Source organism: Heloderma suspectum, chromosome 5 (genome assembly GCF_057233095.1).
Source record: "Heloderma suspectum isolate Gila_16-S chromosome 5, 16-S_ref, whole genome shotgun sequence".
NCBI lineage: Eukaryota > Metazoa > Chordata > Lepidosauria > Squamata > Helodermatidae > Heloderma > Heloderma suspectum.
Window position 1 is genome coordinate 220698215 of NC_139462.1, and position 18808 is coordinate 220717022.

At 42.4% G+C, this 18808-nt stretch overlaps 1 protein-coding gene across 22 annotated transcripts in view; it reads left to right on the plus strand.

Annotated features, from left to right (window-relative positions):
* The window catches only part of KMT2C (lysine methyltransferase 2C), a 255472-nt gene that overhangs the window by 75697 nt on the left and 160967 nt on the right, over nucleotides 1-18808 (plus strand). For 20 of the 22 annotated variants that reach the window (XM_084859346.1, XM_084859347.1, XM_084859349.1 and 17 more), the window contains 2 exons: nucleotides 494-703; nucleotides 13595-13740. In XM_084859346.1, the coding sequence (XP_084715472.1) occupies nucleotides 494-703; nucleotides 13595-13740 (356 nt within the window). The remainder of the gene's footprint in view (nucleotides 1-493; nucleotides 704-13594; nucleotides 13741-18808) is intronic. The other 2 variants (XM_084859348.1, XM_084859343.1) reach the window with 1 other exon arrangement.

Below are 18808 nucleotides of genomic sequence, written 5' to 3' on the forward strand. Positions count from 1 at the left end.
AACAGCTGTGCATCAGGTTCTCTACATACTCATTTGCCCAACATGATTGCAGAGCCAATCCCAACAAGGGGCAGAGTGAAACAGTAGCTTTTGGGTACTGTTAAAAAATTAGCTTATAGCTGTTATTTAACTTACAGTACCTTTTTATTGTGGACAAGGGTGCCATTTGTACTTTCTGACTCAGATGCCAGAACATCTTGCAGAGTGATTTGACAGGATGCGTATCCAAGATGGTAGCAGGATAAGTCTAGGAAGCGTGGATGAATTTAGAAAGTTTGAGAAACCTTGGTGTTCCTCACTTTATTGTGATACTTATATGAAAAGAAACAAAGATGAAGTTGAATTTAATTTAATTTAAATCTTTAATAGTGTATTAGTTGTATTTAATATTATGTTAGATAGCAAGACTTCTTTCTGATCATAACTTTGTGTTCTGTCTTCTTATAACAGCCTTTGAATTTTTCCTCCCCCACCCCCTTTTCTGACTCTTTAGCAGTGAACAGCTCTGCGCCTTTTGTTACTGTGGGGAACGAAGCTCTTTAGGACAAGGAGAACTTAAACAATTCAGTCCAACGCCAGGGTTTATTGCTCCATGGAACATCCAGCCTTTAAATAAGAGTGAAACTGGTGACAGCAATGATGTCATTTGTGAGAGTACTCCAAGGCAGAACTCTGTCCTGCGCAAATCAAGAGGACAGAAGAAGTAAGCATTTCTAACTTTAACAAAATAAAAACTATTTTAATGTTCCAGTCTTCTGTTGAGTTGTAAGTAAACAGACATTCTTTGTATGCAGATATGTGTGTCTGCATATGTGTATAGAATGAAAACCATTCTAAAATGTTAGTATAGCATATGTTTGATGTCTTTCCTTTTTGTCTAAGTAGAAGCTAGAAATCAAAGAACCATATTTATCACTTGTAAAATATAAAGAGTGCCTTTGTCAATAGAAAGTGTTCCAGGAGCAGTAAAGGCAGAATACATAGGGAAATCCTGTTTTAAACAAAGGCACTTAGAGTCTAGGGCTTCCCCAGTCTGGTACCTTCCAGATGTCTTCTGGCTACAAGTCCCAGAATTCCTGACTACTGGCCCTGTAGGATGGGGCTGATGGGAGTTCAAATCCAAACATTTGGAGGTGAACAGGTTGTGTAAACCTGGGCTAGGGTGACAAAATCCAGGGTGAAACAGTGGCTGCCATTTTGGATTTGGGTGTTGGGATCCAGGTTCAGATCCCTGCTTGGCTATGAAGCTCATTAAACTAACCATGGACATGTGACTGTCTCTGAGCTTAATGTGACTGTCTCTGAGCCTAATTTGCATTACAGGGTGGTTTTGAGGTTGTGACTCTGCCATCCTTGGAAGGGCAGGATACAAATGCAATCTGAATAGCTGCTAGTAGCCTTGTAAGCATTTTGTCTTGTTCCTCCATAAAAACATACTTTGTAATTTTAAAAAATACTGTCCAATGAGATGATTACAACCTCCTATGTAGTAATCCCATCTTGTAAGTTTTTGTTGTTTATTCGGTCAGTCGCTTCCGACTCTTCGTGACTTCATGGACCAGCACACGCCAGAGCTTCCTGTCGGCCGTCGCTACCCCCCAGCTCTCCCAAGGTCGAGTCGGTCACCTCCAGAATATCATCCATCCACCTTGCCCTTGGTTGGCCCCTCTTCCTTTGGCCTTCCACTTTCCCTAGCATCAGCATCTTCTCCAGGGTATCCTGTCTTCTCATGATGTGGCCAAAGTACCTCAGTTTTGCCTTTAATATCCTTCCCTCAAGTGAGCAGTCTGGCTTTACTTCCTGGAGTATGGACTGGTTTGATCTTCTTGCAGTCCAAGGCAGTCTCAGAATTTTCCTCCAGCACCACAGTTCAAAAGCATCTATCTTCCTTCGCTCAGCCTTCCTTATGGTCCAGCTCTCGCAGCCATAGGTTACTATGGGGAATACCATTGCTTTAACTATGCAGACCTTTGTTGTCAGTGTGATGTCTCTGCTCTTCACTCTTTATCAAGATTTGTCATTGCTGTCCTCCCAAGAAGTAAATGTCTTCTGATTTCCTGGCTGCAGTCAGCGTCTGCAGTAATCTTTGCGCCTAGAAAGACAAAGTCTGTCACTGCCTCCACGTTTTCTCCCTCTATTAGCCAGTTATCAGTCAAGCTGGTTGCCATAATCTTGGTTTTTTTGAGGTTGAACTGCAACCCAGATTTTGCACTTTCTTCTTTCACCTTCGTCATGAGGTTCCTCAGCTCCTCCTCGCTTTCAGCCATCAAAGTGGTATCATCTGCATATCTGAGATTGTTAATGTTTCTTCCAACGATTTTAACTCCAGCCTTGGCTTCATCAAGCCCAGCACGTCTCATGATGTGTTCTGCATACAGGTTGAATAGGTAGGGTGAGAGTATACAACCCTGCCGTACTCCTTTCCCAATCTTAAACCAGTCCGTGTTCAGTGGTCTGTTCTTACCGTTGCTACTTGGTTGTTATACAGATTCCTCAGGAGGCAGACAAGATGACTTGGTATCCCCAAGAACTTGCCACAATTTGTTATGATCCACACAGTCAAAGGCTTTAGAATAGTCAATAAAACAGAAATAGATGTTTTTCTGAAACTCCCTGGCTTTCTCCATTATCCAGCGGATATTGGCAATTTGGTCTCTAGTTCCTCTGCCTTTTCTAAACCCAGCTTGTACATCTGGCAATTCTCGTTCCATGAATTGCTTGAGTCTACCTTGCAAGATCTTGAGCATTACCTTACTGGCATGTGAAATAAGTGCCACTGTTCAATAGTTTGAACATTCTTTGGTGCTTCCCTTTTTTGGTATGGGGATATAGGTTGATTTTTTCCAATCTGATGGCCATTCTTGTGTTTTCCAAATTTGCTGGCATATGGCATGCATCACCTTGACAGCATCATCTTGCAAGAGTTTAAACAGTTCAGCTGGGATACCATCGTCTCCTGCTGCCTTGTTATTAGGAATGCTTCTTAAGGCCCATTCAACCTCACTCTTCAGGATGTCTGGCTCTAGCTCACTGACCACACTGTCAAATCTATCCCCGATATTATTATCCTTCTTATACAGATCTTCCGTATATTCTTGCCACCTTTCTTGATCTCTTCTGCTTCTGTTAGGTCCTTGCCATCCTTGTTTTTGATCATGCCCATTTTTGCCCGGAATTTTCCTCCAATGTTTCTAATTTTCTGGAAGAGGTCTCTTGTCCTTCCTATTCTATTATCTTCTTCCACTTCTGCGCATTGCTTGTTTAAAAATAATTCCTTATCTCTTTTGGCTAACCTCTGGAATTTTGCATTTAATTGGGCATATCCCCCCCTTTCACTGTTGCCTTTGGCTTTCCTTCTTTCTTGGGCTACTTCCCGCGTCTCAGCAGACAGCCAACTTGCCTTCTTGGTTTTCTTTTTCTTTGGGACATTTTTTGTTGCCGCCTCCTGAACAATGTTGTGAACTTCTGTCCATAGTTCTTCCGGGACCCTATCTACTAAATCTAGTCCCTTAAATCTATTCTTCACCTCCACTGCATATTCATGAGGAATATTAGGGAGCTCATATCTAACTGCTCTGTGGGTCTTCCCTATTCTCTTTAGTCTGATTCTAAATTGTGCAATAAGAAGTTCATGATCTGAACTACAATCAGCTCCAGGTCTTGTTTTTACCAACTGCATAGATGTCCGCCACCTTTGGCTACAAAGGATGTAGTCAATCTGATTTCGGTGTCGACCATCTGGTGAAGTCCATGTATAAAGTCATCTCTTAGGTTTTTGGAAGAGAGTGTTTGTTATGCACAGTGAGTTGTCTTGGCAAAATTCTATCAGCCTATGTCCCGCTTCATTTTGTTCTCCCAGACCATGCTTGCCTGTAATTCCAGGTGTCATTTGACTACCCACCTTAGCATTCCAGTCTCCTGTAATGAAAATAACATCTTTGTTTGGCGTACTATCCAGTAGGTGCTGCAGATCCTCATAGAACTGATCTACTTCTGCTTCTTCAGCATCTATGGGTGGGGTGTATATTTGGATCACTGTGATGTTAAATGGCTTCATTCAAATTGAGATCATTCTGTCTTTTTTTGGATTTTATCCAAGCACGGCTTTAGCCACTTTATTATTAATTATGAAGGCTACTCCATTTCTTCTGTGGTCCTCTTGTCCACAGTAGTAGATATGGTGGTCATTTGATGTGAAGTGGCCCATTCCAGTCCATTTCAGTTCATTCACACCCCAAATGTCTATATTTAATCTTGACATCTCCCCAATAACCACATCCAATTTGCCCTGGCTCATAGGTCTTACATTCCAGGTTCCTATGGTGTGTTGATCTTTAGAACATCGGATTCGTTGTTCACCACCAGCACCATCGGCCGCTAGCCGTCCTTTCGGTTTTGAGCTAGCTGCGTCATCACATCTGGGGCTAGCTAAACATATCCTCTGTTCCTCCCCAGTAGCATTTTGACCATCTTCTGACCTGGGAGTCCCATCTTCCGATGGTATACCGACATATCTCTGGTTGTACTAATCCATTTAGTTTTCATGGCAAGAATACTGGGGTGGGTTGCTGTTTCCTTCCCCAGGGATCGTATTTAGTCTGACCTCTCTGCCATGACCTTCCCATCTTGGGTGTCCCTTCACGGTTTAGCTCATGACGTCATTGAGGTGCTCAAGCTCCAGCACCACGACAAGGTAACGATCTCCTTTGCTGAAGATCTTGTAGGTACTGATACTGTTTTACAGGTTCTTGTTTATATAGTCATCAGCATTAACTGAGGATTTCATAGTATGTGTTTTTGAGAAATTGAACAATTGCCTCCATAGTCCATATTGAAAAAAATGTTTATGGACATTAAATGTAAAGTGTTGTGATGCTGGAAAGGTGATTATTTTTTGGTTCATGAATGAGTAGTGCAGCAGATATTTAAAATGTAGTTGGGATTTCCAATTTATTTCATTTTTAACCTCGGCAGACTGCTCCTTAAGGGGTTGCTTTGCTACTCTTTGGATTCTGTTGTGCTGGCTGATTAGTAGAGGTTTTTGTAGCCTATGGGAAAGTGCAAAATTAATTTAGCTTGGAACAACTAACCAGTTCTGTCCCCTGAGGATGGTGATGTAATCATACCCAAGTGCCATGTTGGCTGGCGTCCAAATTTAGGTACTAAAGCAATTGTTGTGTTGGAGTTTTCTGATTGGTGGCTAGTCCTGGACTGCTGCCAGTTGAATGAAGCAGTAAACTAGGAAATGATACAATAACAAAGAAAACCAGCCTTTTAAAGGGACTTAAGGTGGATCGTTTTTAAGGAGAACCCAGATGATGAAAAGCCATATGTCAGATAGAAAGTTCTGTAGATATTTTTTATTTGTTGGGCTAATAGTCCCCCCCCCCCGCCCCGCTGCCCTAATTATTAGGCCCATGCAGCTGCTTTGAAATTCAGGGAAATAGTCGTCTTAGAAAGGGTGTTCTGGTCTTTCTCCGTGCTCTTTCCCTGATCTAAACCATGCCATGCCCTTCGCAATGAAGCTGCTATTAGCTCTACAGGGTGGGAGGGACAAGTAGATATGCTGTACCTGTATTTTTCCCACTCCACAGCTAATAGTAGGTGTGGGGCAGGGGGTTGGGAAAAAAGCATGGGAGGAAAGGGATAAACACCCTCTCATTAGAGTGCCACATCCTCTATCTTCTAAGCAGCTTCAGGGGTGCTAATTGGTGTAAAAAAAACCAAAATCCTAATCACAGATCTTTTACACGACATCTAGCTTGGCTCACAAGTGTTTCAATAACAGTTTAATATAATTTTTTCTGTTTTAAGTTAAATATGATTGTGACCTGTCTTGTAAGGACTCTGTCCTGAAAGGCAGGGTAAACATGTTTAAATTATTATTATTATTATTATTATTATTATTATTATTATTATTATTGAAGAGTGTTAATGTCTGTCTGACAACAATGGTGAACATACCTTTAGGAACCATGCTTGGATGCCAGTCTGTAACATGTGAACCAAGCTGTATACTATTTAAATCAGATCCAGAGTCAGTAGTCAATTTAATCTGAAAGACAACGTGAAACACTTAAATCCTGATCGTGAGCCATCTACCAAATCTTCCCAAGTTATAATTTAAAGAGGCACAGATACATGTTATCCAACATCCTATTTGTATTTATGGATCCCCTTGGGAAAGTGTGGATAATTGCACAGTTCTTCTTCGTGATCTCTGTGCATCATACATATGGGGTCTGAGTCTGCATGGAGCCTCATTCAGGAAACTTCCATAGCTGAGGAAAACATTTTTGACAGGAACCCTCCCGCACTGTCCACTGCGCATGTCCCATTGGGTTCTTGCCTGTCTCCTCAGTTCTCTTTCAATCGCCTTTCTGAAAGGACGCTTCATCAGGGACTTCCTCTTAGTAAAACTTATCTGTTACAGCTGAGGTAGTTTAGATAGTTTCTTTCCCTTTTTCTTCTCTTTTTCTTCTCTCCTAAAAAAGAAAGTAGTTAGTGTTGTTGTAGATCTCTTCTTTTTCACGATCTTGGATCACCAAGAGGCGCGTATGGCTGTTAAGGCCCCATTTCGCAAATGCATTCAGTGCAGCAGCAAACTACCCCCCACTGATAGACATTCTTTGTGTTTGCTTTGTCTGGGGGAAGCTCATACGGTAGAAATCTGCTGCCATTGTATGAATTTCACAAAGCAAACTAAGTGCCATCCCACAGACCGATTGAAGGCTTTGTTGTGGAAAAAGGTGCTAGAAGCTTTGGACACTAATTCAAAGACTGACAAATTGCAGCCTGTGGCTATGTCAGGGAATTCACAAACATCTTCATCTCAACTCTTTAAGTCCCCGGCTCTAACCACGGGCCGGACAGACCCGCCTATACCTGGCCGCTCTCTCACCTAAGGCCTCTACTGAAGTGAAAAAGAGTAAGAAGCCTAAAACACATCAAGTACAAGTCTCAGGAGAGATTATGGCTCAACCGACTCAAATTCCGCCGCTGCCATTGCTGGATTCTCCCATTGCGAAAGCTCCATCGACATTGATGTCGGTACCGAGACCACCATTGGTATTGCTATGGTGCACTTGCCAACAGCATCGACCTCTGAGGGAGAAATAAGGGAGCTATCACCCCTCTTGTTACCTCAGGGCTCTCCTCAGATTATGCAGCCACCTTCGTTATTGATACCAAGAGAACACTTTACAAGGGAGCTCTCTCCCAAGTCATTTAGATCTGAGAGGTCTGACTTTCTTTATGCTGACCATTATGAAAGTGACAGACGCTATAGGTCACGGTCACGTGTAAGGGAATATAATAGACCTTACGAGAGGCTACTTCCACCTCAAGTATGTTATGTCTTTGACAACTGGTGAGAGCCTAGAGATTTTTTTCCAGAACGGACTTGCTATCTTGGGGCCACCTCTCCACCTTATGCTCGAGTACCAGAGGCAACACTATCACGGCCACCACAGGAGGATTTGTTTCTTCCTCTCTCCCCCCACCCCCCGGTACCACCTCAGTCTTCTTCTCTGAGAAATCACTCTCCCACAGGGAATAGAGAATCATCAGTCCCTGCAGGGCACACATCTCCAGGTCCCCTTCAAATGGAAAGCCTAGTATGGTGACGTATGAGGATGCTATATCCCCACAATTTATAGAAGATTACCAATCTGATTCTTCTTCGATTTCAGTGGCCCCTCCCTCGATATCTTCACCAGGTGATATTGTGAGTGCACAGGAAGGTGCATCCCCCTCCAAATATATTTTTCATTTTTTGGATCAAATTCTCCAGATGGCACAGTCATTGAGGATTAAGACCTAACAATCTACAGAGAAATTACAAGACCCATTTTTTGACGTGGTTTATACCAAAGTATCAGTGCCAGTTTCTATCCCGTTTTTGCCTACTCTATTACAGATGGTCAAGGATTCCTGGAAGGCTCCTTCTTCAATGGCCCCCACTTCAAAGAGGTTGGAATCTCTATATAAGATTCAGGAGACGTACACAGGCTTTTTGTTTATGCATCCTCGCCCTAATTCAATTATTGTTGAGTCTTCACAAAGCAAGTTTCAGAAAATTCATGCCTCTCTGGCTGATAAAGAGGGAAGGCATTCAGACCTGTTGGGAAGGCAATTCTACTCCTCTGCAGTTCCGGGGCTTAAAGTCACCAACTACCAAGCCGTAATGTCCCAGTATGAACTTTTCTTACAGGAAAAGATTGGGTCCCTCTGTGATTACCTTCCAGACGAATAGAGAGAACTGGCAAGAATTTTTCATGAGGAAGAGTTAAAGTTGTTGCATCAACAAATCAATACCACATGATATCAAGTGGATTGCATTGCTAAAGCTATGGTCAGGGCCGTAGCCCTTAGAAGACATGCCTGGCTTCGGTCAGTGGGAGTAACTCCAGAGGCACGATCCTGAATAGAGGACCTTCCTTTTGATGGGGAGGGCCTCTTTAACACTAAAACTGATAAGGCTATGGATGCCATACAGAAAGCAAAGAAGATGGCAAAGAAGATGGGAGTATCACAACCGACCCAATACACCCCATATCGACACAGAAAATGATACTAACAGCAACCTTTTTACCAACACTGGTAATATCAGCACTGGCCTCCTCGTTTTCAATCTCACACACAACAACGCCAGCGACAAACAAACCACTTTCACTCCCCTCGCCTGAAGGGGGACACCTCTTCTAAACGGAGGCTTTGACTTGGACCTACATGTAACTCCTTACTTCCATGCATCCAGTGTTTGGTTCTGTCCTTTCCTGGCACCTACCTGTTTGTCTGATTATAACCTCCAATGCATGGGCCCTCAACATTGCCCAGTTCAGATACTGCATAGAGTTTGAAGCCCTCCCTCCTCTTGAAGTGAAGGTTACCACTCCATCAAAGGTCGTACGGGAAGAGATGGAAACCCTTCTTGGAAAGTGTGCTATTTGAAGGGTTGTCCCTTTCAGGACAACAGACGGGTTTCTTTTGTGCTACTTCACAGTACCGATGGAGATGGAGGACTTCGACCTATTTTGGATCTTTGAAGTCTCAATCTGTTCATCCATTCATCTACACCACAAAATTTTGAATGACGATGTTAGCCATTATAATGCCTCTTCTGACTCAAGGCGTTTGGTTTGCAGCAGTGGATCTCAGCAACACATATTTCCATATTGCGGTTCGGAAAGATTACCAAAAATACCTCCATTTCATTATAGGGACACAGATGTTCCAATTCACAGTGCTCCCGTTCAGTTTGTCCACATCTGCGAGAGTTTACAAAGTGTGTTGCTGTAGTTTGTACCTATCTACGCACCCTTGGAATACAAATATATCCTTACCTAGATAATTGGGTAGTAGTGGCATCGTCCAAGAATCTTCTTTCTCCAGCTGTCATTGTGATCAGAAGTCTTCTAGATGCCCTAGGTTTTTCATTGGATGAAGCCAAGTCACACCTCAATCCTACTCAGAGAATCCCGTTCATTGGGGCAATTTTGGATTCTATGACAGCAGAGGCTTATCTTCCTCTTGACAGGCTGCATACACTTGTAAGTCTCGCCGAGAGTCTTTTTCGGAATTGTGTTACAATGGCCTTCCATACTCAGAGGCTCCTTGGTCTGATGGCGTCAACAGTGTACGTAGTCGCCTTACGCAAGGCTCTGGATGAGATGCCTACAGAGTTGGTTCCTCCGCGCATTCGATCCAACAGACAGTGCCCATCAGGTCAGATTGACAATCCCCAGAAAGGCGGCAGACAGCTTGCTGCAGTGGATGGATCCACTCAGTCTGAATCAGGGGATGCCTTTCTTGCCACCAGTATCAACACATGTGTTGGTGCCGATGTCTCTTGCCTGGGGTGGGGCGCTCACTGCGGGTCTCTACAGACTCATATAGTTTGGCTAGACATCAAAATATGCTTACACATCAATGCCTTAGAGCTGCTCTTTATATATAAAAAAAAAGGCACTTCAGTTGTTCGAGATACAACTCATGCACAAGCACATCCAAGTGCTAACAGGCAATACAGCAGTCCTCTGGCATCTGAACAAACAAGGAGGCAGCTGATGGAGCACACTGGTGAAAATGACAGTAGATCCGTTGGATTGCTCCCCCTCACAGCCCTCCATATACCGGCCAGGGACAATCTTCTAGCAGACTCTCTAAGCCAAACTCCTCAAGTATCTCATGAGTGGCAGTTGGCGAAGTCATCCCTCAGGAACACGTTTTGCAGATGGGGCACACTGGATATAGACCTGTTCACAACAGCTCAAAATGTTATTTGTCGCAAATACTGCTCAAGAGGAGGACTAGGAAAGGAGTAACTTGGGGACGCCTTTCAACTTCGGTGGTCGGGGAACCTGCTTTACTTGTTTCCACCATTTCCTCTGTTACTGAGAGCCCTACAAAATATCAGGAGGGACTGGACGAACTATATTCTGATAGCACCATGGTGGCCCAGACAGCCATGGTTTGCCACACTAATCAAATAATCAAGAGACCATTATTACAGACTCTGGTCAATACCATCCTTACTGACAATGGACAGTGGCTGGGTCCGTCACCCTGACCTACACACACTCAAACTTACAGCTTGGAGACTTTGTCCACTGTAGTGTCTTTATCTGGGAAGGTACAGGAGGTGTTACAGGCAGCTTGAAAACCGAGCACAAGATTCTCTTATAGAAACAAATGGGAGGCATTTTCTAAATGTGTGGCCTCAAAGGACATTGATCCACACTCTGCTCCCTTAGACGTTACACTTACCTTCCTGCATATGCTGTTCGAAAGGAAACTTAAACTACAATTGATCAGGGTATACCTGGTGGCTATTACAGTTTTTCATTTACCTATTGAGGGTTTTTCAACATTTTCACACCCTGTTGTGCATATGTTTTTATGAGGAATCTGGTGCCTCCAGTTAAAACTTTTTTGCTACAGTGAAGTTTATCAGTTGCATTAAAAATGTTAACTTCTAAACCGTTTGAGCCTTTAGCCGCTGTGGATTTAAGACTACTTTTTTGGAAAATGGTATTTTTAATTGCCATTACTACGGCACGGAGGTTTAGTGAACTTTGTGCTTTAAGGATAGATCCTCCGTACCTAATTTTTCATAAGGATAAGGCAGTGCTTCGTCCTGATCCAGGCTTTCTACCCAAGGTGTTATCTACTTTTCATGTAAACCAGGATATTGTTTTGCCCACTTTTTTTCCTCCTCCATCATCTCAATTGGAATCCATGCTTCATAATTTAGATGTGCGTAGAGCACTCACATTCTATAAAGCAAGAACCCAGATATTTCAAAAATCAAAAAGATTCTTTGTATGTTATGAAGGTCCAAAGAAAGGTCCTCAGGTGCCATCGCAGCATCTTGTGGCTTGGATTGTACATGCCACCAGTCTAGCGTATGAGCTAGCTGGATTACACTTAGATGGCCCTGTTAAAGCACATTGGACTAGAGGTGTTTCAACATCGATGACATTTGAAAGAGGTTGCCAGACATCTGCAGAGCTACAGTGTGGTCGAGACCATCAACATTCATCTCTCACTACCGGCTTGATGTGCATGCTAGAGAAGACTGTAACTTCAGTCAAACAGTTCTGTCTTCCGTCCTTCAGTAGGACACCTACCCATCTCTGGTAAGTCAGCTTATTAACTGCATATGTGTGATGCACAGAGACTATGAAGAAGAAATGCAGGTTGCTTACCTGTAACTGTAGTTCTTCAAGTGGTCATCTGTGCATTCACACAACCCACCCACTGTCCCCACTTCAGTTTCGATGTCATCACTGTTGTTGATGCCGGAGTGAACAACTTTTCTCAGTATGAGATCAGTTAGTCGGTCTCAAGGAACTGAGGAGACAGGCAGGAACCCAATGGGGCATGCGCAGTGGATGGTGGAGGGGGTTTCCACCAAAAATGTTTTCCTCAGCTATGGAAGTTTCCCGAACAAGGCACCGTGCAGGCGCAGAGCCCACATGTGTGAATGCACAGATGACCACTCAAAGAACTACAGTTACAGGTAAGTAACCTGCATATCCTTTCCTGTCCTGAGTTGATAATTCATTATTACATTTATATTCCACCTTTTTGCCTCTTGCACGGAACCCAAGGCGGCCTACATGGTTCTCCTCCTCTTCATTTTATCATCACAACAATCCTGTGAGATAGGTTAGGCTGAGAGTCAGTGATTGGACCAAAGTCACCCAGTGAGCTTCATGGGCAAGTGGGGACTAGAATGGATCTCCCGAATCCCAGTTAAACACTGGGAGAAAAGACCTAAATGTAGACCTGAACCAAAGTCCCGAGGATGGAAAAGTACAGAGAATGTAACTGAGGAAAATAAGACACAGATAACTGGGTAAGAGTGTGGAATAAACAATCCTGAGTACAGATAAAGGAGACTCTAACTCCTATCTCAGAGGACAATAGGCAGGCAGAAACCCATTGCCTAATGAAATAAGGTACTGCCTTGCAGGAATTTGCAAATCATTGAGCCTCAGCTGTGCTTAAGGGTGAATTCATGGATAGAAGCATTCTGTACACGTGATACATTCCCGTTGCGTGCATGATGATATAGATAACATATGCAAGCTTCTAATTGGCTAGGATCTCTTGCCTAGTATTTCTTACTATGTACTGTGTGTTCTGATAAAAGCCATGTGTAACCTGTTCCCAACTAGTAGTTCCTTTGCGAATTACCCATGTATACACGTTTGTGAATAGCGTGTGATTTCAGACACATGACCACCAGTCTCATCCTTCAGGTGGGGATGGTTCTTACTCTTGTTTCCCCCACAACACTAACTGCTACGCTACCCTGGCTCTATATAACTGCAGTATAAAAATAAATGTAATTAGAACTCTATCGTACATACTTCTCCAACTCTGTGATGACATTCCTTACTCCCACAGATGTTCCACAAAGGCTGTCTTAGAAGTTCTGCATATCTCTTGATATTCCAACCAAAATTTGTCATGAGCCAGTTGACGGTCACTTGCTTCTAATCTGTTGTTCCAATTTATGTGGAGAGGGCTATGTGTGCTTGACATCTTTATTCTTTTTGAGTAGGGAAATGCTTAGCCTGCTGTGAGACATCCCCACACATAAAAGGAGCACTTTTCTTTATATAATAAATTTAAGAGTCTGCATTAGAGATGGGCAAGCGCTCCTTGGATTAATTTGGAAATTTTCCCCTCCCAAGATCCAAATAACTTGAATAATTTTCTGAGCCAATCCGCGGTCTCAGACAGTGTCCTCTGCCCATCCCCCAAAGCTGTCCCTGCCCAGCCCTCCATGCCCCAAAACATATTCCTCAAGTTGATTTGATAGAAGAAAAATATCTTTCATAAATTGGAGTTGCCCCCAAATAATCCAATGTTGTATTTATTACTTAGGACAAATGAGGAGTTAGCAATGTGAGCCAATAACACAGAATGAAGAAGCAAGTTAATAATGGTTAGCTTGATATACTTGTGTCAGACATTTGAAAATCTGCAAATATCTCTATTTTTAAAAATACGTTTATAACTTGTACATAAATCTATGTTATGTTAATTGCAATTACTTAACCAAATCTTGTATCCCATACAGAGAGAAGTCTCATCAGAGTATAACATCTTGTACAACTATAAGCACTCAAACTATTCCTGATGATCAGGTAGTCAAATTCTGGGATGAACTTAGAATGGTTGGCTTACCAGATGGCATTGATGTCCAAGCCTTATTTGAGCCAACAGGTAGTATACGACTTCAGATATTTTTACTGTACAGCATGCAACTCTATTCACGACTTCATATTTTACTGGTTATTACAATTCAGTGCAATTGCTGTCTTTGGGAATCTCTCTCTCTCTCTGTTAGAAGGAAAAATGATAGTAAAAATACAGTGTCATCACTGTCACTATACAAATATGAACTTCTATGGGTTACCGTTAGATGGCATTACTCATTCATGCACAGCATTGATTGTGAACCAGTAGAATAAATACTAGTAGTTATTTCAGTGGGTGTATATTGAAAGGTCCATCCATAAGATTGTAGTGCCCATTTTAAAATATTTTCAGGTTCTACATAGAATTTCAAGCTATGCATTGCTTAGCTCAACTGTAAATGTTTGATTTTTCTTCTAGTTTCTCTAAGTATTTAATAGCAGAATATTTTGTTTTGTACACATATGAACATTATAAAGCTGTCTTATACAGTCCACCTAGCCCAGACTGGCTACACCAGCTAGCAATGGCTATCTAAGTCAGCCTTTCCCCAACCTGGTGCCCTCAGAATGTTTTGGAATACAACTCCCATCATCATGAACTATTGGCAGTGCTGCATGGGACTGATGGGAGTTGTAGTCTGAAACATCTGGAGGGCCTGGCTGCTCTAAGCTGTCAAGAAGGGGGTCTTCCCAAACCCTGCTACCCAAGGTACCTGCTATTTCTAACTGGAGATTCTGGGAATGGAACCTGGGACATTCTGCATGCATGCATATGAAATATACAATCCATACATATGAAAATATCCACTGAGCTATGGCCCCTCTACGATAACATAGTGGACATTTTTTTTAAAAAAGAAAAATGTATGGATTCAGGACCTGCATCCCAAATCTTACCTCTGAGGCTTTTAGGATGTGGATTACAGTTATTTTGTATGAGCATTCATCATTTTCATCATACATGTATTTGAAGGTAATGCTTTGGTAGGCATATTAAAAAAAATTCCTCTGTTTAAATGGCAAAAATTCCTGGTTTGATGGCTTTGTAATATTGTGCCAGGTATACATTTTGCAGCATCAGATTTTGAATTAGCTCACAACCCCCTGGATGCTGTAAGGCCCTGAGATATTGTAATGAGGCTTGTTTGCTTTCCAGTTAAGGCCATTTTGCACAACTTTAGGGCCCTAGAGTCTACTGAATATGGTGGTATGCAGGTCCTGACCCTTCAAGATTTGAGCCCTTAGATGCAGGGAGACCTTCAGATAATGTCTTCTTTAAGGGTATAGACAAATTAGAATGGGTTCTGGGGAGGCGAATGAAGATGGTCAATGCTATGGAAAACAAGACCTGTGAGGAAAGACTGAAGGAACTAAGAAGAAAAAGGTGAGGAGAGACATGTTAGCACTGTTCAATTACCTGAAGAGTTGTCATTTAGAAGAGGGAAATACTTGTTTTCTCTTGCCTCAGCGGGCAGGACTAGATCCAGTGGGCTTAAGTTACAGGATGGAAGATTTTGGTGGAACATCAGGAGAAACTTCTTTATGGGAAGAGCAATTTCACAATGGAACCAGTTAAGTAGAGGTGTGGTGAGCACTCCCTCTCTGGGGGTCTTCACGTAGAGAAACCCATCTGTTATTGAAGCTTTGGTTCTGAATTTCTTTTGTTGGGCAAGGTGTTGAACTAGATTGCCTACAATGCCCCCTCAGGTATAGATAAAAGGTCCCATTTCAACTCATAGTAACCCAGAAAGCAGGGGCATTGCTAGGTTCTTAAAAGATCTGGGGCACAGGCCCATAACACAAATTTGCATATGCCCGAGTAAAAGCAGGGCGGGGAGGCAGTGTTGTTGTTGTTGTTATTATTAAATTTATTAATCGCCCATCTGGCTGGTCACCCAGCCACTCTGGGCGATGTACAGCATACAATAAAACAGTTTAAAACAATAAAATTCTACAATAAAAACATTTTCTAAAATACCCTAAGCTACCCCAAATGCCTGCCTGAACAACCATGTTTTTAATGCTCAACGGAAGCTCATTAAAGTGCACATCTCTAACATATATATATATATATATATGTGTGCGTGTGTGTAGATACATACATACATTCGAAGTGTGCACTGACACCACCTTCAACTCAGTCAGTGATTCAACAGTTTGGAAAACGTCTCGCTTCTGCTCAGGCCAATTTGGAGTCCATCTACTTCAGCTCACTACCAAACCCAGGTCAAGGTTGGAAAACAGTCTTTATGCTTCTTGACTATCATGGGGGAATAAAATAAAAAAAACCTGTAACTTTTTTCTCTCGGTCAGAACTGGATGATAGTTTTAGGCATTGTTGCCCCTTAGGAGGGGATTACACCTGGCCAGTGTCAGAAAATAGGTGCAAGTTTTTTTGTGCTACGTGCCTTTATATTTTGATTTTCTTCTAAAGGGAACTGCCAATAACTTTTTTATTCCTTGGAAGAATGGATGAAAATTTCAGGATTCGTTGCCCCATCAGAGGAGATCATGTCTGCTAAATTGCAGAATGAGAGCCCCAGGGGTTTTTGTGCAAGGTAGCCTTGACATTTTGAGGGTCTCCAAAGGAGGACATATCTCATTATGTTCCTTGTGGACCATTGTTCTGAAAATTACAGACAGCCTAGAGTGTCCAGCAAAGCTTCGGAAGGATAGGTGCAGCTGTTCATGTGGAAGGGGAGTTTTCCAGTATGGAGGAGGGAGTGATTTGACTTCCCTTCACACCACACCCCCATAGTTTTGGGGTAAATTTGTATGAGAATGCACAGGTCATTAGAGGTGTCCCCCAGGCCCTGGATCTTCTGAGCAGTCCCAATTGCTATAATCTGCCTTAATACAAATCTGCTTCTTCCCTCTGAGCTCAGTAGCCTTGCAGTTACTAAGGAGGCCTTAGGACTTGCTCCCTTAGCTGACCGACAGGGAGTATAGTCTGAATGCACCAGTCTTTTAAACTAGAGGGAAGACTTCCACCTTTCCTTCCACTCATTGTTTTTTCTCTCTCTACTGGACACCACAACATCTCTTTAATAATGAATTGTCTAATTCAGCTAATTGCTGGCAGTGCAATATAGCTGATGCTTCTTTTAAACATATTTTTTAGCAGTGCCCAGTAGTTGCTTCTTTTGGGGCGAGGAGGCAGGAGAGTTATTTCACAGATAAATTTTGTACTGGACCAATCTTTAATTGTACATGCTCTTTTAAATTTGTTACTTGCTTCATGGAGATTAACAAATGGTCAGCGTAAATGGATTCTCTGAACCTTTTTGACAGCTAATAGAATAATATTACAACACTGGATGGATAAACACTCACCTCTTATAATGCAGTGCATTGAGGACCTTACAACGCTTTCAGTATTTGAACGGTGGCATATAGACACCACTTTCAAATGGATTTATTTTGATATTTGGTCTGCTTTTGTGAAAGCCTATGTATACTTGCTGTATGCATTTCATACAAATCCAAGTTCGTATATTAAAAAAATGGAAAAAGTAAAATTAATAATAATAAAATTTTGTAGGTACCCATAGGCCCCATGTTGGGGACCCCTTTGCAGGGACCATTGGAGGTACTCACAGGTGCCATGTTGAGGACTTCTGATATAACGCAGCCTTTCCCAAACTTGGGTCCTCAGATGATGATGAACTACAATGCCCATCAAACCAGCCACTATGGTCAATGATTGGGGGTGGTGGCAGTTGTAGTCTAACAATATCTGGGGACCTATGATTGGGACAGGCTGATCTAAAGGAAAACTGCAAACAGATAAGGTCTATTAAATATGGTGATATTTGTCAATAGAAACAGCACTTGTTTGAAACCACCAGCTATCCCAGGAAGGACACTTCAGGATATGGACCGAGTTAATGGGATTAACACCTTGCATTCTTCTAGATAAGCTTAATTATTTCTCTGTAGTATACCCCCCCCCATATTATAAAATGCGTCAGTTTTCCTTCCAGCAGACTCTATTGGCTGCTGAAGTGAAAATGTATTTATTTATTGAAATCATTAATTATACCACTACTCACATATACAGTCTCCCAAAGCAGTTTACAAAGTGTGTATTGGAGGTGGGGGAGAATAAAAAAGATGCAGAATTTAATATTTATATATCAAAATTCAAAGTGATCTGGATAGACTGGAGCGCTGGGCAGAAAACAACGGAATGACATTTAATAGGGATAAATGCCAAGTTCTGCACCTAGGAAAAAGAAACCAAATGCACAGTTACAAGATGGGGGATACATGGCTCAACAATACTACAAGCGAGAAGGATCTTGGAATTGTTGTCAATCACAAGCTGAATATGAACCAACAATGTGATGTGGCTGCAAAAAAGGCAAATGCTCTTTTGGGCTGCATTAATAGAAGCATAGTTTCTAAATCCCGGGAAGTACTAGTTCCCCTCTACTCAGCACTTGTTAGGCCTCATCTGGAGTACTGTGTCCAGTTCTGGGCACCACACTTTAAGAAGGATGCAGACAAACTGTAGCGGGTTCAGAGGAGGGCAACAAAGCTGATCAGGGGACTGGAAACAAAGCCCTATGAAGAGAGACTGAAAGAACTGGGCATGTTTAGCCTTGAGAAGAGAAGACTGAGGGGAGATAAGACAGCGCTCTTCAAGTACTTGAAAGGTTGTCACAGAGAGGAAGGCCAGGATCTCTTCTCGATCATCCAGAGTGCAGGACACAGAATAATGGGCTCAAGTTACAGGAAGCCACATTCCGACTGAACATCAGGAAAAACTTCCTGACTGTTACAGCAATATGACAGTGGAACCAATTACCTGGGGAGGTGGTGGTCTCTCCCACACTGGAGGCTTTCAAGACGAGGCTGGACAGCCATCTGTCAGGGATGCTGTGACTTGGATTCCTGCATTGAGCAGGGGGTTGGACTCAATGGCCTTGTAGGCCCCTTCCAACCCTACTATTCTATGATTCTATAACGTAATAGGATTGCAGTAAAATGGAGTGCATGGAGGAACCCATTTCTCTCTTGAACCTTTCAATCTATGCATAATATTTCCTTTAAAATAAATAGCATTCTTGGAGACAAAAAATATTTTTATT